Raw genomic sequence first — 20,326 nt, forward strand, 5'->3', positions numbered from 1 at the left:
AAGTGTGGATCATTATTCAAATCTCCTTTTAGGGCCAAAGTTATTCCCAAAAAAAATCAATTTCCTCTTTCAAACCAAGGTTTGAATCCCCCTTTCCCCACCTGTTATAATTGAGTTATCCAAAAAAAAAAAAAAAAGATTGGCTACAGCAATGTGGTGTTCAGAAATTTTTCTCATCGGCTCAAGTTTGTAATATTATCAAACAATAAGATCATGGTACTTCTAACTATGGCACATCAAGGACAGAAGAATACATCTGAGATTTCAGAGGGAAAATTACACTGGCATAGAGGAAAACAAGTACATAATCATTGCCAGAAAGAAGTGAAATATCCTACCATCCCTGATTTTAAAAGTCCCAAACATAAAGATAAAACAAGGGTCATCCATCACTTATATGACTTATTGCAAAGGTGTTTCTAATTTCTTTCTTGTGATTTCAATAATTATGCAGATGCAGATTTTGTATAGAAGCGAATGCCAACAGCCAAACCCAAGATTAGAAGGGGAACTAGAAACTGGAGAACCTTGATAACAAACTCTGGTGTCTTGTCCTGATTGTAGTGAGGCTGCTTGGGAGGAGTGTACTTCGTTTTGGTGGGGATGGATGCTGAATCAATGTCTCCTACATAGAATTCATCCATCATTGCTCTTGCACTGCTACTGTGGCCCACATCCTCAAAATCATCAGTTGCATCCTTTCCTGCAAACCATACATCACATATGCGGTATCAGCAGATATTTCCAGATCCATGATTAAACGAATGTCAAAACACTGCAACATTTATCTTACCTGTTGCTGACAACAAGACCTCATCACCACCAGGATGGTCCTCCAAAAATTTTGTCACATCAAATACCTGTTCCAGGCCTCCAGCACATTAGGATAAAGTATTCAAGGATATTGCAATTTGCAAAACCACAAAGTAACACCTCAAATCATAGAAACTCAAGCATGATGAGGACCGCTAATGTTAGATTCGAACCACTTTCCAAAAATGTAGATTGACTCTTAAAGCTCAAGTCTTGAGGTGCTCTGAATAGTTCAAATGCAGTTTTCTTGGGCACAAAGCACAGGATTCTCTCACATAAAATGATTAAAAAAAGTATAAATTTGGGGAGTAGTCGAGGACGTGGAAGTCCCAAACACAGATTTTAGATTTCCTAATGCAGAATGAACACCACATAGACTAACTTAAATTTCTTTCTCTACATTCTTCTATTAAGGAGGATAACGTTTTTTCATTTTTTTTTTTTTAAAAAAATATCACAACTATACCACATTACCACCTATTTTGTATTATTTTTCCAATCTGTGAAGGCCTTTTCTCCCACACTTATGAAATAAAACCATACACCTCTACGGTTCTACTAGATAACACTTCCCCTCCCTATTAATTCTTCTAGCTAAAGGTTAGTCAGTAGAACAAATTTGATCTCAAGAAATACCAAATAATTGAACTGCCTAATCCATTAACCTTTATTACACAACAGTGCAAGAAGTGGAGTTAACAAAAGCTATTACGCTTTTCCTCTATTAAAACTAAATAACTGCTCATGGTCACTTACTTAAGAAATATACACACAAATACTCACAGTAAACGGGAGGGGCTGATAGAGAAGACCACCTCCTTAAAAATATGGGGTAACCCCGATCAGAACCTCTTTAAAAGCACCATATAAGTTCTCAGAGGTCTTCTAGCAAGTTTTCCTCTAATGCAAACGAAGAGTCCTTATAGGAAAGGTAATTAAAAAAAAAAATTACAGAAAGCAATACCTCCCTAGGCCTAGCTAATAAATAATAATGGCTAAAATTTTTATTAAAATATCAATTAAGTATAGGAGTAAAGAAAAGAAAAAATTGTAAACAGGAAAATACTTCAGATGTAGTATATGAACAATCTATGAAGAAGAACTGATCAATCCATTAAGGCACCAAATAAGTGGATAGACTGGATAATTTCTACCCTAGTAAACGCCAAAGAGTTTCATAAATCTACAGGGTTCTATTTTTCCTACAATCAGATTATAAAAAAGCATGGAAAATAAAACCTTAGTCTCTCCATATGTGTGGTTAACAATCAGATTATAAATATGAAAAATGTATAGTGTTTCACCAACCGAGTTAAAAAAAAAAAAAAAAAATGATTGATATGATTTTATAAAGAGGTTGGGCCTTGGTACAATGTCAAGTGTCTTTCATCAAAAGCAAAAGCGACAAGACAGTGAGTTCAAATCAGAGAATCAGCCTCTTAAAAAATAAAATTGGCTGTAGCAACTTTATTTTTTAGTCAATCAGATTGACTAAAGACTCCCTGACCCCGCAAGCAAAAGTGAGAGATTTATGCGCCGCGATTCAAAAGCATCCTCTCTTCTTTCCATACCAAACTCGCGGCCTCAATATACATTCAATACTATTAAGATTATAATCATTATGATCTAATAATACACAGAGATTTGGAACTTCCACTCCTCAACATTAATTTATCAATCAATCAAAAATCAATCCCCTCTACAAGATAAGGTAAACCCATTTCACGCTTCTATCATTTTGATCTCTTAGGTCAATCTTAGGTCCCAACCATACAAGGCAGAAGTGCTAATAATCATTATTAAACATAAATAATAATAATAAAAAGAAAAATTGTTGTTGGCAATATTAGATTAGCTCCAAATCCAGATGCAAAATCTGGTGAGATCCAAATCCGTGAAAGAAAAAGAAGAGAACCCAATACCCATGATGAGTGTGTGAACATGAATATGACAGACATACGTACCCTGCCTTCAATGACAAGCCAGCAGTCCTTTGGGGTGTTGTGTTCAGAGACCTGAGCAAGTGTGTAAACCTTGCGCTCTCCTCCACCCATTTTTTCTTTTGTTATGTTTGGAGAGCAAGAGCAAGTGTATTGTTTTGTATATCAGGCGTGGATTTCAAAGGAAATGAGAGAGAGAGAGAGAGAGAGAGAGAGAGAGAGACAGAGGGGGGGTTGGGGTTGGTGTCGGTGTCGAAGTCAAATATCAATGGCAGATTTGATAGGGAATTTGGGTTGGTAGTATAAGGGCCTCTTGACTTCTTACCGCTTACCTACCTCATAGCTACTAGCTACTTTGCAATCTTTTTCTTTTTCAATTTTGGTGCGGTGGTTTATCATACTTTATATTATAGTTTATATAATTTTTTTTTTCATTTACAATAAATCATTTTAGAATTGTGATAGAAATTGGGGCATAAAAATATTTTTTTTTTATAGATTTTTTATGTGTAGAATTTTTTTTCAGAAATTATTTTTTCATTAATTAATTGCATATTTAACCGCAATTTTTTAACAAAATTGTATAAAATGTTTAAATTGAATAACTTTAAAATTTAGAGGCTCAATTGAATAAAAGTAAAATTAAAAAACTTAGATAGTACACGTTATATTTTAGCCTAAAAATTAAAAAAAAAAACTTGACTGTTTGTTGACATACATTTGCCAAAGCAACATTTGGCATGGTAGGATTGGTTTTATTTTTTTATTTTTTTGGTTGCATTTGGCACATTGTCTCCTTCCGATCACCAACTACCAAATAGTCTATTTTCTTTTCTTTTTTTTAATACATAGTACTTTTTTGTCAAGACATTCATTTCATTTCATAATTAAGTCCAAATTTTGATTCTAAAAAAAATTTCTGAATTTGATTTTCGTCTCTTAAATTTAGACATCCAGAAATTTCTTATTTCCTTCATCTAATATTAGGAATTGTATGTGTAATAGACTGTGTAAAAATGATATTCAAATTCTCTAGATTTCTTAGGGTACTTTACCAAATAGATTTTTTTAAATCTTAACTATTTTTTAATTATTTAATGGCCTAGATTATGCCATATTAGCATTCCACTAATAATAATCTTTTTTTTTTTTTTTTGCAATATTATTTTATTATTTTAAGAGTATTGTTAGTGGAATGCTGATATGGTAAAATCTAGACCTTAAAATCATAAAAGAGTTGTTAGAATTTAAGGAAATCTATTGATAGGGTATCCTAGGAAATCTAGAAGATCTGAATTCCTAAAAATGACATGTTAGAAAACAGAAATGATCTAAAATAAATTTAACAACAGATAAATGAAGAAAAAAAATGCTACATTTAGGAAATCATATAAAAAGAAAGTCAAAAGGAAGTTCTCTTCCAAAAATAAATATATTAAGAGCATTCACATCGGTGATACTAAAAAAATTTAGTTTTTAGCACCTTAAGAACTTATTTTATCTATTTTAAGTCTTAACACTCTATTTAACAATACACCCTACTTCTCCGTTTCTTATTTTATATATATATATATATATATATTTATATTTATTTATTATTTTCACTCTCTATCTATTCATTTTATATATATATATATATATATTAATTTCACCATTCTCTCTCTCTCTCTCTCTCTCTCTCTCTCTCTCTCTCTCTCTTCTCTCTCTCTCTCTCTCTCTCTCTCTCTCTCTCTCTTTGAAGCAAGAAAAACCAGCAAAACAATCTTTTCAACCTAACAAACCCACCGATAAAAAACCTAGCAAACCACCAGCCACAACCACCGATAAAAAATAAATAAATAAAAACAAGAAGATAATATGTGTGATAGCAACTAGCCACCACCCATAACCCACTGCCACCACCCCTAAAACCTATGTCAACATTGCAACCCATAACCCACTGCCACAAGCGCAACCTAATTTCAACCCAAAATATGATCTCAACCCACAGTCCAACCTCAACTCAGACCCACCCCAACCCAGACCCACCCCCAACAACCCACAGACCAACAAACCCACCCCCAATGACCCACCACCACCACTGCTACCACCACTAGTAACAAAACAACCCACCACCAAGAACATAGAATGTTGATCTTAATGAACTCAAGGGCGAGAGTGAAGAGAGAGGCTTTGGGTTTGGTTGCAAGAAAAAAATGAGATGTATTGAGTGAGTTTGGTTTCAATCAAGAGAAATAAGAGGGAGGTGCTAAGGCGAGAGAAAAAGAGAGAAGAGGGAGGACTAAATAGAGAAAATATATTTTAATGAAAACAGAGAGAGACACTAAATAAAAAACAATTTTATGATTACTTTGTAGCTAAAGTAATCTGCTTTAAATGGTAGTTTACTATAACTAGTTGGTAAAAAATTATAAGCTTAGCACCACTAATGTAACATTTTTTTTTTAGCATCACCAATTTTATGAGAAAATACACTAACGAAGAGAATAGGTAGAGGAGTTTCTTCGTCTTTTACTCTTTTTTTAATTGTTTATCTTTGTCGGTATTAATTTTTTCAATATTAAACTCATAAGTTCCATCACACACTGTTGGCGTGAAGCCATGAAGTCCAATATACATTTGTAATTGTGTTGTTCAAGTAATGGAATATTAAGGGGCTGTTTGGATTTTAAAAAATGCTCACTCATCACTCTTCACTCTATAACTCATCACTTATCACTAAAAATGCCACAACTTCCTAAGTTTATTTAAACTAATGAAGTTACATCATTTTTTTGTTAGACATATAAGCAAAAAACCTAATGAAGTTAACATATGGACTAATAATTTTATTTTTTAAATTTCGAGATTAGTAGATAATCTTTAGGAGTTAGGACCAATAGTGTATTTAAACGTATAGTTTCATATAAAAAAACAATCATTATAAATGCCTAATTCTATAATATAATCATAATATATTTTTATTAATAATTACATAATTATCAAATTTCATTAAAGACCAAAAAATATACATATTTTATTAAATTTTCTTGTGCATTCATGTGCTATCGGCTAATACAATATAAATTTGTTGGATTCATGGATGGAACCATGGTTTTAAAAAAAATAATTATTATATGTAGGGGTAGAAGGCCCAGAAATGTGTGTTGAGTTATGGGCCTTGTCCGAGGACGCTTAGCAGTCCGAGGATAAGGAAACGTCAATGGAGATGTAAGGGTCAGTGGGTTATGAGAAGATTATGTCTGTAAGAGTGTGGGAAGGTAATCCGAGGAGGAATGCTTCCTCGACTAAGTAAAGCAGAGGTTAGAAGGTGTAGTCAGCCATCAAGAGCAACACTTCGTAGTATTCTATTGATAAGGATAAACATCGTGGGAGCATAGGACAAAAGGAAGCTAAGAAATATCTAAAAGAAAGCTGCTACTACTGCATTGAATGCTCTGTAGCTAATTCTCTGGCTGCATTAATGTGAAAATGATACCTGAACACTGAATTTCAGCCTTACAGCTACTCCCAAAGACTTCAGGAAGGTGCTGATGGGATAAGGATCATGGTCGGCCACTTGACCTACACGTGGAGGGTGGAGATGAAAGAGGGAGGAGAGTATAAAAGAGAAAGAAGCCCCTGAGGGAGAGGGATCGAAAAATTAAGAGAAAAACACTATAGCAACAAGAACTAGACTTGTAATCAAATTCAAAAGAAATATATACAAGAACTGATCTCCTCGGATTGTGCTGAGGATGATTTTCTTTGGATAAAACCAGTTTATCTTTGCTTTCTTATCATTTGGACCCACTATAATTGTTGTCTAACTCATTATAACTTAGTTTTCTAACCCTTTCTTTACAAATTCATTGTATTGGGTTCTTTGAGCCTAAATTCTTTCACCCTTTGGGCTTAGGGACCAAAACATGGCCTTACATTATATATATGGGTACTAATTTTAGGAATTTTGTTTTATAAAATTACATTTTTGCCCCCTTAACAATATCATTGATTTTTTAAAGAGTAATGTTATAGTATTTTTCTACAACATTTTTACAAACTGTTAAGATAGTAAATTCTTATTGGTTTGCATTTGGGCACACCACTTACATTATTTTTTTTACTTACTAATAACCAGTCATCACATCAGTAATTTTTAAGGAAAAAAAAATTGTAACTCTAGCATTTTCCTCATTTTAAAGACCATTAAAAAAAAATTATAGATCTAAAATCTAAAACAAAATATACAAGCCTCAAAAAAATTAGTCCAACAACAAAAATTATCAATAGCAAAACTAAATAAAAAATAAAAAAATTAAGCCTAGTCAACCAATTTTACCTGAAACAAACAACCTGACCCTTAAAAATTTTTTAACAAAATAATTTTTTCTTACCCAATAGCGCACACATCAAACACACACACACACACACACACACACACAAACCCTCCCATCAACGTTTATGCAGTAGTAGAGTTAGAGGTCGAAGTCACTGCACACAACCAGCAGCCGCTCCTCCTAACTCTAAGTTTTGGCTCCATCCCTAGTTGGATTTGCATATGTAAATAATTATTTGAAAATTATTTCCTTGTAAAGTCACTATAAGAGTACATTGCTTTTTTAATAGGGAGATAGACAGAGAGGTGGTGTGAGCCTATGAGGGGGGAAAAGGGTTCAAATCACATACATGGAGTATCACAAAGGATTCTTTTCATAGTAATCCTAAGAGTATAAGTTTTATATCCAAGGAAATTAAAATATACTAAGACATTCATTTATTTTTAATTTCCTTAACTAGGAGAGAGTATGATTTCTTCATTTCCAAGTTGACAGTTTAGAAATGATAGATTTGAGCACTTTATCATTCCATTGATTGATGAGGTTGTGATATTCTTCGTTATCTAGTAATGGTGAAGTGATAGGCTTCTAATTGTCATCAATCTTAGAGAGGGCTTTTATGTTAGTAAAGATAAGTCATACAACTCATTAAGATTTTTTTTCTTGTGGCTATGTCTTCTAGAAAATCCTCAGCTTTTCTGATTTGATCTACAATTGGCATGTAGTTCATGATATTTGAGTAACAAACAACCTTTTATAATCTGTTACCATTTATTTTTTTTTGAAGGTTGATTCTTTTATTTCTTTTACTTTATCGACAAGTTACTAAAGCTTTTGCCCAATAATTTGTCTTATCAACATATAATTCAATAGTTACAATAGGGGAGGGGGATTTAATTCTAATCGTCTCTATTAGAAAACACCAATAGGTGTTAGTTTAGCTATAAAAATGTTGGCAATTGACTAATATTCTTTAAGTATGAATATTGAATCCATTATGTCACTCACTAACTCATATTTATGAAAAGGAGATATGTTATTATTGTTTAGTTTTTTGACCGTGGGAAAAAAACTAGGCTTGTAACTAAACCTTTTAATTTTTAATATATATATATATATATATTTATTTATTTTATGTGATAGGAGATATGTTAGTAAGTTTAGAGATTATAGTCATTTTCTTAAATTTGTGACACTTCACCCTTTTTTTAATTTTAATAATAATAATAACTAATAAGTGGCGGATCCTTCGTAATATGTTAAGAATTTATAACCGAATTGTGGTATGAATATTAGGATTTCAACTATTGCGACTTATTGAGCAATCTCATCTTTAAAGTTGTAATTATGTTTCTTCTGTGAATAAAATCTTGTGTTTCTTTATATATATATATAATAAATTAAAAAAAAAAAAAAAAAAAGATATTAAATCTTGTGTTTCTTTATATATATATATAATAAATTAAAAAAAAAAAAAAAAAAAGATATTGCGACTTCTTACTTCTTATTAGTTGTTATTTCGTAATTCGTAATCGTAAGCAAGCACCATTCTATTTGGATAAGCCAAACATATCTCATGCTTCCTTCCATTATTAAAGGTTCGGAACAATGTCAGTTTACCTATATTCTATTTTCTGATATGATTACTTACAGTATTATTATTTTTTAAGCAAACAAAATAAATAAATAAAATACTAAAAGATTGTTTGTTGTTGGGCCATCGAATCAACAACCACAATTTCTCTCCACCTTTATCTGGGATTCATGCTGCGTTGAATATTGACAGAAGAAGCCTGATAAGGTTAGGTGAATCATTAAAAAATTGGCTTGGCTTGAGACTGGACTCCACGGCAGCATTCATCATACTCTACTATTATGCACAGTATGAGGCAAAACTTTTCACTTGGACCCATTTTTGCTTGTAGCTACCTATTTTCTCTTCTTCTTCTTCTTCTTTTTTTTTTTTTTTTAATGGGAAAATTATTTTAGTTTAGTAAGAGCTTCTACCTTAATTGATTGGCTCATTCTACCGTTTTAAACGAAAACTTCTGGAGTTTAAATTATCCTCCCTTTGTAATTTTCAAATTTATTAAAAAAAATGATGATTGGAACTTATATTCTACACATTGAACATCATAAAAATATCAGATAACTATGTGTTCAATTTGTTGACAATTTTTCTTCTCAAAAAAAAAAATTTGTTGACTATTCTATTTATATTTTAACAATATTTTTTTTTTCCAAATTGAAATGACTAGTATGACCTTGATAATTTACCCACCATAGGGGCTATGAAACCAAAAACTCGATGAAATAAAAAAATCATTAAGGGCCTGTTTGGTTACTTATGGATTTGTATTCATTTTTATTTTTCATTTTTTGTGCTCATTTTCTCTTCTCAAATCCTATACTTGTTTTTTTTGTTTAGCACCAATTTTGGACTAGTTTTTACTTTGCTCAAATCCCTATATTTTCTGACAAAACTGTCTGTCACTATTACCCGTTAAAAATCGTTGCCACAACACCAAAAATAGACTAAAACCAAAACCCACCAAAACCACCGTCATAATCCAATACCCAATCCAAATCTTCACCAAAAAACCCATCAATACAAACAAATTTCATCAAATCCCAACACAAATAGAAACTTGTGTCCCTCTTTTTAGTACAAAAATAAAATTTTCTTCGGTTCAATTCCAAGAAAACCAAAAACAAACTTGAACCCATTAAAGAGATGGGCAAGACTTGGGTTAATTCCAATTTGACATATTGGTTGGAACCAAAATGATTAAAAAGATTCTTGTTTCTTAGCAACCAAACAAAGAAATTGCTAAAACCCAAAAATGAAATCACAAAAGAAACCATCAAACAATAAACCCCAAGCAAAAAAAAAAAAAAATATATATATATATATATATATATATAAAACCACAATTCAGAAGGCAAAGCTAACAATATTGAATTTTTGATACCTAGAGATCAAAAGAAACCAAAGCCCATCAAGTCTAGTAGTCAACCCACAAATTGTTCCAGATGAAAACGGTTCCTAACAACTTATTGTTAAAAAAGAAGAAGGAGAGTACAGATAAAAAAAATCGTAGATTTTTTGGTGGCAGGAATGTTGAAAACACACGAGAGAGAGAGAGAGAGAGAGAGAGAGAGAGAGGCTACAAAATGAGGAGCATGAAAAAGGCAGAAAGAGAGAGAATGTGTGTAATTGAGGGGACATGTCACTACTAGTGGGACCTATATAGTTGGTTTTATTATGAAAATGCCATTGTATCCATTTTCACAAAAATAAAAATAGTAAAAAGGTGTACTCGTTTTTTGTATTCAAATTCACTTTTTTAGGATATTGAAAATGAACAATAAGTACAAATTTGGAAACCAAACCAATTTTTTTTAGTGGATACCACAAAAAACTGAAGCGATTATTATTAAGTGATAGAAATGAAGAGTTTTGGAGGATCTACAAGGAAAGAAACACTTATAGAGTTCACCGATGTGTTGCTAGAAAATAATCTTCCGATGCTTAAGTCAGAACTTCACAAGAATCCCAATGAACTATGAAGGCAAAACTACACTATTGGTCCTTCAAGTTTGCTCTGTGTACGCAATTGGTCTCTTAAGTTTGAAGTGAGTACAATTAATCCCTTAAGTTTTAAAACTGAGTTGTATTGGTCCTTTTACTAACTATTGTTAACGGTGTTTCTTATGTGGTTAACGGAACAATGACTTGACATTTTTTTTAATGACGTGACATGTTTTTAATTAAAAATTTTAAAAAATAGTTTCCACGTTAGATGAAATTGAAATCATATTGACTCGCATAACCACTGAATCATTACCGCCTCCCTCTACTGGAGACGGTGGCCTCTTGCCTCCTAGCGACGCTTCCTTCTCGGCCAATTTTGTGCCTTCGTGCTAGCACAACCATCGATACCTTGCCCTCGCCACTTCTCCTCCCTTTATAGAAAACCCTCTCAGGTATTGCTGTTTTTTGTCTTCGCCTGTGTGTTGTCATGTTAGGTGGGTGTTCAATGCTTATAAGGAGCGCTTCTATTTACTGCTTGCATCTTTCTTTTTAAAATCTTGTTAGGAAAAAAGTTTTTGACGAATTACGAGCATCAACATTTGCTTTTTGTTTCAAATTCTTGTACCTATTGCTAATGGCAGCAGAGGGAATCAGTGAATTTTTAATTTAGTGCCAGTGAATTTTTTTTCTCACGTGTAAATTTAGTTTGTAGTTTTTTAATTAAAAACATGCCACATCATTAAAAAAAATATCAAGTCATTGTTTCGTTAGCCACGTAAGTAACACTGTTAATAGCAGTTAGTCAAAGGACCAATACAACTTAGTTTTAAAACTTAAGGAACTAATTGTGCTTGCTTCAAACTTAAGGAACCAATTATGCACACATGGTAAACTTAAGAGACCAATATTGTAGTTTTGCCAACTATGAAAGTGTAAGAGTTAGTGTTATTCACTTGTACCTTCGAATGAAGGAGATTTGGTGTTTATATAGAGGTTTAGAGTTGACCACGTTTTCATGATTTTTGCCACTTTTCTCATAGGAGGTGTTATTGGAGTTATGGAGTTAATGGGGGTGAGATTCTCAAGGTTCATTCCCCATTTTTGGAAGGTGTAGGTTGGTGAAAGGATCTCTAGGTGTGGTGCATAAGAGTTTCCATTTTTGAGCAAATGTAGGGAGAGTCACACGAACATTTGGATAGGTGTCCTATCGTTATCCAAGTCACTGTACATGTGGGATAGACCACCATGTGAGGTGAGGTGTGTACGAGTGAGAGAGTCTTGGTGCAAACCATCTGTCACTATCACTCGCAAGAAACCGTTGCCATAACACCAAAAATAGACTAAAACCATAACCCACCAAAACCACCATCATAATCCAATACCCAACACAACCTAGATCTTCACCAAAAAACCCATCAATACAAACAAATTTCATCAAATCCCAACACAAATAGAAAACTGTGTCCTTTTTTTCAATACAAAAAAAAAAAAAATTTCCTTGGTTCAATTCCAAGAAAACCAAAAACAAACTCAAACCCATTAAAGAGATGGGCAAGACTTGTGTTAATTCAAATTTGACATTGGTTGGAACCAAAATGATTAAAAAGATTCTTGTTTCTTAGCAACCAAACAAAGAAATTGCTAAAACCCAAAAATGAAATCACAAAGAAACCATCAAACAATAAACCCTAAGCAAATAAATAAATAAATAAATAAAACCACAGATTAAAAGGCAAAGCAAACAATATTGAAATTTTGATATCTGGAGATCAAAAGAAACCAAAGCCTAACAAGTCTAGCAATCAACCCACAAATTGTTCCACAAGAAAACGGTTCCTAACAACTTATTGTTAAAAAAAGAAAAAAGAAAAAGGAAAGTATAGATAAAAAAATCGTAGAATTTTTGATGGCGGGAATGTTGAAGACACACAAGAAAATGAGATTAAAGAGAGAGAAAGAGAGGGGGGTTAGGACTGATCTACTACAAACACACCTAGAGAGAGAGAGAGAGAGAGAGAGAGAGAGAGAGAGAGAGAGAGAGAGACGCTAAAAAATGAGGAGCATGAAAAAGGCAGAAAGACCCATTTTTACAAAAAATGAAAATGGTAAAAAGGTGTTTTCATTTTTTGTATTCAAATCCACTTTTTTAGGATATTGAAAATGAAAACTGAGTACAAATTTGCAAACCAAACCAATTTTTTGTAGTGGATGCCCAAAAAACTAAAAAATGAATATAGAAAACTGTTACTTTTTTCCTCTAACCAAACAACGTCATAAGCTTATCAGAATTGCGCTAGCGACAACTAGCGTAATTGTCACTACTATTATTAGTGATAGAAATGAAGAGTTTTGGAGGATCTGTAAGGAAGAAACATTCATAGAGTTCACCAATGTGTTGCTAGACAAAAATCATTTGATGCTTAAGTCAGAACTTCACAAGAATCTCAATGAATTATGAAAGTGTGCGTTTTTCACTTGTACCTTGGAACGAAGGAGATTTGGTGTTTATATAGAGGTTTAGAGTTGACCACGTTTTTCATGATTTTTGCCACTTTTCTCATAGGAGGTGTGATTGGAGTTATGGAGTTAATGGCGGTGAGATTCTTAGGGTTCATTCCCATTTCTGGAAGATGTAGGCTGGTGGAAGGATCTCTAGGCGTGGTGCATAAGAGTTTCCATTTTTGAGCAAATGTAGGGAGAGTCATGAGAACATTTGGATGGGTGTCCTATTGTCGCCGAGTCACCGTACATGTGAGATAGACCACCATAATTATTAAGAGCGTAAAGATCATGCGATTCAATATTAGATTTTCAAATTATACAGTAATATTTATTTTTTTGAATAAGGTTAAATCTTAAGCTACAATCAGTTTTGTAGTTAAACTTTGTCCTAATCAAAAATAACTCAACTTTTAAGTGTGCAAATTACATTTTAATTAAAAAAAAAAAAAAAAAGCTGTTGTGCAAAATGGGTGTTTAATGGGCGAAAAAAAAAAACAAAAGGAAGAAGCCCAAAAAGTTGATTGGGCCAGAAAGAAAGAAGAAGAAGATAAGGCCCAGAGAAACCAAAATGGGTGTGTGTATAGACAGACTATAGAGAAGCAGAGGAAGCAATATATATATAATATAAAACCCTAGCAGCAGCAGCAGCAATCTAGATAGATTCAAAGAGAGGCTGCCGCTGAGAGAGAGAGAGAGAGCAAAATGGTGTCAGGGTCGGGGATATGCTCAAAGAGAGTGGTTGTTGATGCGAGGCACCACATGCTGGGTCGCCTTGCATCGATCATAGCAAAAGAAGTGTTAAACGGTCAAAAGGTGGTAGTAGTTCGGTGCGAGGAGCTATGCATATCGGGAGGACTCGTACGGCAGAAGATGAAGTACATGAGATTCCTCCGAAAGCGTATGAACACAAAGCCATCTCACGGTCCCATCCACTTCCGGGCACCTGCGAAGATATTGTGGCGCACAGTCCGTGGCATGATCCCTCATAAGACCAAGCGCGGTGCCGCTGCTCTCGCTCGCTTTAAGGCTTATGAGGGCATTCCTCCTCCTTATGATAAGACCAAGAGGATGGTTATTCCAGACGCTTTAAAGTCAGTCTAAATTCACTCTTCACTCTCTTTAGTATAATTTAGTATTTTGAATTGATTTTTAATGTTGTTGCTGTTGTTAGGGTGCTGAGGCTTCAGAAGGGACACAAGTACTGCTTGTTAGGTCGCCTTTCTTCCGAGGTTGGATGGAACCACTACGACACTATCAGGGTAATTAATATAATATAATATTCTCACTTTTTTTTATTTATTATTGGACACTTCACTTTCATATTTGCAAATTTCTTTTCTATTCTTTGAATAATGCATTAAATGAATAATTATTTTTTAAAAGAGATGGTAAATGTTGATGACGATGAACAAAGTGTCAATGAGAAAAATTTTGCAAGATGATGAATATAATTATAACATTGACTTAGATGGAGATGATTAGCCAAGATGATGAAATGAAATTAGTGTTTTGGCTCATATATCATGTATTATCCCTTCTAAGTTTAATTAATTTGAATGTGTATATTATAAACATATGATAGTTTGATTTATTTTGTTAATTTTGTTAAATATTATTACATATTTAATGATTAAATTGGTAATTAGTTGAAAATATTTTAAATTTATAATGAATATACCTTTTATATATGCATATCTATAAATTTTTTTATTAGATGTTTGCATATCTTACTATACATGATACAATACGATACAGTAAAATTAAAAATCGATTCACAATACGGTCATGTTTTGACAACTATGACTGCCTGTTTGTTTTGTTTGTCCTAGATCAAGTTCCAATCACCAGTTGTCTACTAATTAGTTTTTTATAAGTTACTTGTTTCTAGCAGCCCCATACGTCTCCTTTCTGCCCCCCATTACATTTAGATTGGTCAGGGGGTTTAATTAATTTATAATGCTGATGTTCTTAGATTTGAGGCTACTGCCTTTACTTTTCAAATGCTTGAAACTGTTGCTTTTTGACAAATATTGAGGAAATAGTAAGAGATGATTATGATTTCCAATTCATCAGTCCCTGACGTTGTGTATTTTTTGAAAAGGATTTTTTTTTTTTTTTTTTAATGCTGTAAGTAAGATTTGTATCCTTCAGTATTTTGTTACTTGATTTGTTTGCAAAAAATTAAATGAATGACATCAGTTTTTGAACTGCAGAAATATTTTATAAGGAATATAGTCCCTCATTTTAAATGGTTTGGGTTCAAAAATTTTGGATGCACTTGGAACATTCATTTCAATTGCTGCTCACGGAATTTATACATATAGCTTGCCCTTGGTGTCTTGGGTCAATGGTAATGTGATAGGTTATGCTAGGACTTGGACAATAGCTCTCGGCTAGTACTTTTCATTGGATATGAGAAAAACTAATTCAATTACACTCAGGCCTGCCTATTTATAATTAGGCCTGGATGAATGCCATCATACACTCTCCTCTCCTATGATTGGTCTTTATTGAACTAACTAGGCTCCTAGCATATATGATATATCTAACTATCTTTGTTACCAATAGTACAAGCTTGTTATTTGTTACAAAAGCTTAAGTACAAGAAATACAGCTCAACTGGTTACGATGCACATCAAGTGGGCAGTCAAGGTCTCAATCAACTCAAAATCGAATGAACTATAGGGTCCTAGAAGAATGCATTGCTACACTATCCATTTTCCTTATTGGACAATGATTGTCTGCTTTATTTTTTTGGTAACTTGATATAAGGGTTGAATATTTGCCGAACATGAACCTGAAAGATAGTGTGTTCTTTGGGCTGTGTTCAAGATAGTGTTTCACTATACACTTGATATCAAGTTAGAGTTTGGATTAACAGGCTATAAGATAGCAAAGATCCTTGTCCATGAGTTTGTTTATCAACATGCTTATGCTGGCTTTTTATTGTTAAGATTAACCAAAGCTAAAAGTAAAAGTCACACTTTGTGAGCAGAACTTGTATTCAAAGATTTCTAACCATTCTTTTGCCACAGGAGCTGGAGGNCTTTGGGCTGTGGTCAAGATAGTAGTTTCACTATACACTTGATATCAAGTTAGAGTTTGGATTAACAGGCTATAAGATACAAAAATCCTTGTCCATGAGTTTGTTTATCAACATGCTTATGCTGGCTTTTTATTGTTAAGATTAACCAAAGCTAAAAGTAAAAGTCACACTTTGTGAGCAGAACTTGTATTCAAAGATTTCTAACCATTCTTTTGCCACAGGAGCTGGAGGAGAAGAGAAAAGAGAGAGCTCAGGTAACATATGAGAGGAAGAAGCAGCTGACCAAACTTAGGGTGAAGGCTGAGAAGGCCGCAGAGGAGAAACTTGGTCCCAATCTGACATCCTTGCCGTGGTTAAGTACTGAGGTTACATTGATTAGGCAGTTGCTTACAATTTTGTTTGAGGATTTTGTCTTAATGAGTTTTGTTGTTTGTTTGAGATGGTGCACTAGTTTTGATAAATTATGAATGAATATTGGTTTCTCTTGATTTGGCTATAGTATGTTTCTTTTATTGTCTCAATATACTATAATATTGGTGAATTTACTTGTTGCTTTCTTCCGTCTTCCTGCTTCCTATACAATGGGTGTCCTCAATGTTTATGAGGTTAATTTCTCACCTGTGGTATTATGCTGTTGACCTGAGTAAAGAGCACAGCTTGTGATGTTTGCTTGCCACTGCTATGCTATTGATCAAATGAACTTTGAAATTCAAGATGTTATATCTGATCCCAGATTAGTCTTGTGCCCCATTGCTCCCAGGTTTACTTATTGTCTTCATTGTTGAAGGAAGGGAGGGAGAGGAGAGGAGGTAAAGGTGGCTAGTGTGTAATAATTTTTAGTATGTTCCGTCTCTTACGCAGATTTTGTCTTTGAATTTTTAATGACCGGACAATACTAACTGCCATCTTGTAAATATATTTCAAGATAACTTCGTGAAAGATTTCGTTTGATATACTCACAGGTTTTTCCCACTTTTCTTCTTCACCCGGACCGCTTAATTGGATCTGACCCCTTGTAACCACTAACCAGGGAACCAGGAAATATTCGGAGTCACTTACTGATGACAATTTTTTTTTTTTTTTTATAGAAACAAACACATACAAGAGAGAGAAAGGGGTTCTAACACTAGAGTAATTTAATTACTTTATTTGGATATTTTTTAAGGAAGGAGGGAGAGGGAATTGGAGGGGTTTGAATTACTTCCAATCCCTCATTTTTAATTTTTCCAAATTAGGGAGATTTGGAGGGAGTGTGAAGCATAAAAATGCTTGACCAAATGAATTATTAAATTTACCCTTACCATATTAACAAAATTACAAATGAAAAGACTAATTATTCCCCTCTTTCTTACTTAATTTTAAAAATATTCAAATAGGGTGGAGGATAACCATTTCCTTTCCTCTCCTCTCTACTACTCTCCTTTCCTCTACTCCCCTCTACCCTCCTCTCTCTCAAAACTTTCAAACATAGCATAAAGCACCTCACAAACTTCACTCAAATGCTATGGTAATTTTTAAGGGAGGGTGAGACAAGTTAAACTATATACAATACATTCTCACACTTGCTGGTGACTTGACCTGTATAAGTGGAAATTATCTAAATTGGATACATATATATATATGTGTGTGTGTGTGTGTGTGTGTGTGTGTGTATCTATGTATGTATGTATACTATATACAACACTCTCTCACACTCGCTGTTGATTCCACAAAATAGATGCCTCAAAATTCATATCTCGTCTCTCCTAATTTTTCTATCCCCTTATATCCTCCATGCACCGAAAACTCTTACCTCTTTACTCTCTGTCCAAAGTATGTCTCTTCATATTCGTGTAAGCTGTAAACTCCAATGGATTCTCTAGTTTAGTGACAACACAAGACTATAGATCAATGAGGTTTGAGCGAGAACATGCAGAGATCTCACACGTCTTTTTTTAAACAACAATTTTCATCATAACTCAAAAAAACTTTTAAACAAATCACTATGCATCTCTGTGAACAAGGTGCCAGGGAATCTGGGCATTCCTCTAGCCAGATTTGTGAAGTAGAATTTACAGTAGCAACAGAGGTCAATGTTGAAGCAGGTCCATTATATTTCTATGAACAAACTAATACCTTCCATTATATATATAGAACATCCAAGAGTTACCACTTGCTTACTTATATACTACATGCAATCATACAAGCACAGTTCACATAAAATATGTACATAATCTTCTGTATATATCCATTAAATCATTTTAATCTTGCTAATTCTAGTCATGTTATGGATAGCGGTAACATGATCAAATAGAAATATAGAATGCTAATTGGTGCGGGGCACCACATTTGTGACTTCAAGATTCATTTATTTCACGCAATGAGATTAAAAATCAAATAGTCAAAATTACAGTTTTACCTTAGAAATGTGAAATGACAATTGAGATGAGGTGAGGTCAAATATAAATTGCAAAATGGAGTATCTATGGTACTTAATTAGCAACATGTTTTAAGCTTTCAGTGGCTTTGTTACTGCCATACGTTTTAAGCTTGCAGTGGCTTTGTCGCTGCTGTCTATGAGAGGGTCGTGAAGGATTTTGCAAATCCTTGGTTTTCACTCCAACCCTAATCTAGGGAGATACTTAGGATTTCCCCTAAAGTAAGATCAAGAACACAACGAATCAAAAAGTATTCCTAAAAATAATCAAGAACATACCAAAATAAATCAAGACAAACAAATCAAAATGGTAAGCTTTCCAAACATGAAAGAAGTTGCCACTTCCCAGTAGTTGACACTATTTGAACTTTCAAAGCAACAGTGAAACTGATTCTTCATACTGAATTGAATCTAAGCCAATCCTAAACTAGTAGTAAGTAGTAACTGATGTTGCACTGTTAATTAGAATGATCATAATCATGCAGAACATAAGCTAAAATCATAGCACAACGAATCAAAAAGTATTCCTAAAAATAATCAAGAACATTCCAAAATAAATCAAGACAAACAAGTCAAAATGGTAAGCTTTCAAAACATGAAAAAAGTTGCCACTTCTCAATAGCAGACACTATTTGAACTTTCAAAGCAACAGTGGAAATGATTCTTTTAGCACTCAATGCCATATACTGAATCGAATCTAAGCCAATCCTAAACTAGTAGTAAGCAGTAACTAATGTTGCACTGTTAATTAGAATGATCATAATCATGCAGAACGTAGGTTAAAATCATAGCAGATAAAATAAAATAAATAAATAAAACTGTTGAGTATCAACCTCGGTTTCTGATAAGATGTTCATACAACAACAACAAAAAAAAAGCCTTAATCCCAAATTTTTTGGGGTTAACTATGGATCCTCAACAGATTAATTAGGGTCGGCCACATGTATCTTTTTCCTCCATTCTATTCTATCTAAAATCATATATTATGTTGTCTAAAAGATTAAAATAACAATTCCCATTTGAAAACTCTTAAATGTACAGTTGTCGAGTTACATCATTAACACGACCAACATCAAAAGCCAATAACAATGTAACTGTTGAACAATGACAACTAATATCATCTTAATTAAAAAGAAAATACAGCATCTAATTCCATCTATTAGCTTAACAGTGAGAACACCAGAAACTCTTTCATCCAATCTAATTCTAGAAACAACAACAATCTAATTCTAGAAGCAGCAAATTCCAAGTCACACCACATCTACCGCTGAATATTAAGCATCGCCTTAGCCTCAGTCTGCTCCTCCAACAAACCATCACTCACATACTTATTCAACAACTCAATCTTCTTTTTCTCCAACACCATCCTCTCTATTTCCTTGTCATCCGGCAATGGCACATGAACCACAAACTCCCTCCTCCCCTCCCTTTCCATCTCCTCCTTCTCCAGCTTCTCCCTTTTCCTCTTCTCCTCCTCCTCCACTTCCTCCTCCATCCCCTCAAACAACACCTCCTTCGCCACACTTACCACCTCCCCACTCTTTACTGCCTTCTTTGCCTCCCTCCTCACCTCCTCCACTCTCCTCCACTCCTCCAGTGCCTCTGCCCTCATCTTCTCCTCTGCGGGCCCCTCCACCCTCTCCAGCACCCCATCCTCATCATCCCTATACCCATAATAGCTCGCATCAATCCTCTTATATATATCATATCGAGTCCTCCTTTTTCGTAATTCCGGAGGCTTCTCAAACAGCTCTC

At 33.8% G+C, this 20,326-nt stretch overlaps 3 protein-coding genes across 3 annotated transcripts in view; 1 reads left to right on the forward strand and 2 right to left on the reverse strand.

Annotated features, from left to right (window-relative positions):
• Positions 1-241: 241 nt before the first annotated feature.
• LOC112026472 (cytochrome b5) lies at positions 242-2,971 on the reverse strand. The gene is made up of 3 exons (XM_024059163.2): positions 2,778-2,971; positions 794-860; positions 242-703 (listed from the first exon to the last, which is right to left on the reverse strand). The coding sequence occupies exons 1-3, from the start codon at positions 2,865-2,867 to the stop codon at positions 447-449; spliced, it is 414 nt and encodes a 137-aa protein (XP_023914931.2). The 5' UTR covers positions 2,868-2,971; the 3' UTR covers positions 242-446.
• A 10,771-nt stretch (positions 2,972-13,742) lies between these two features.
• LOC112026470 (large ribosomal subunit protein uL13w) lies at positions 13,743-16,676 on the forward strand. The gene is given in 4 exon segments (XM_065769385.1): positions 13,743-14,200; positions 14,281-14,368; positions 16,377-16,482; positions 16,485-16,676. Coding segments are annotated over 4 exon segments (618 nt in total). The 5' UTR covers positions 13,743-13,811; the 3' UTR covers positions 16,520-16,676.
• A 2,891-nt stretch (positions 16,677-19,567) lies between these two features.
• LOC112016890 (uncharacterized) overlaps positions 19,568-20,326 on the reverse strand; it is a 48,143-nt gene continuing 47,384 nt past the window's right edge. Inside the window, 1 exon segment of the mRNA XM_065769386.1 lies at positions 19,568-20,321. Within this exon segment, the coding sequence (XP_065625458.1) occupies positions 19,833-20,321 (489 nt within the window). The 3' untranslated portion in view covers positions 19,568-19,832.

The sequence above is a fragment of the Quercus suber genome, unplaced genomic scaffold (assembly GCF_002906115.3).
Source record: "Quercus suber isolate HL8 unplaced genomic scaffold, Cork oak 2.0 scaffold_1135, whole genome shotgun sequence".
Lineage (NCBI taxonomy): Eukaryota > Viridiplantae > Streptophyta > Magnoliopsida > Fagales > Fagaceae > Quercus > Quercus suber.

Bases quoted from the DNA above. Each gene is read 5' to 3' on its own strand.
- LOC112026472 (XM_024059163.2), bottom strand. From the start codon at position 2,867: ATGGGTGGAGGAGAGCGCAAGGTTTACACACTTGCTCAGGTCTCTGAA. The intron at 861-2,777 runs GTACGTATGTCT...GGCCTGGAACAG, and splicing joins GGCTTGTCATTGAAGGCAGG to GTATTTGATGTGACAAAATT. The intron at 704-793 runs GTAAGATAAATG...TATGGTTTGCAG, and splicing joins GGTCTTGTTGTCAGCAACAG to GAAAGGATGCAACTGATGAT.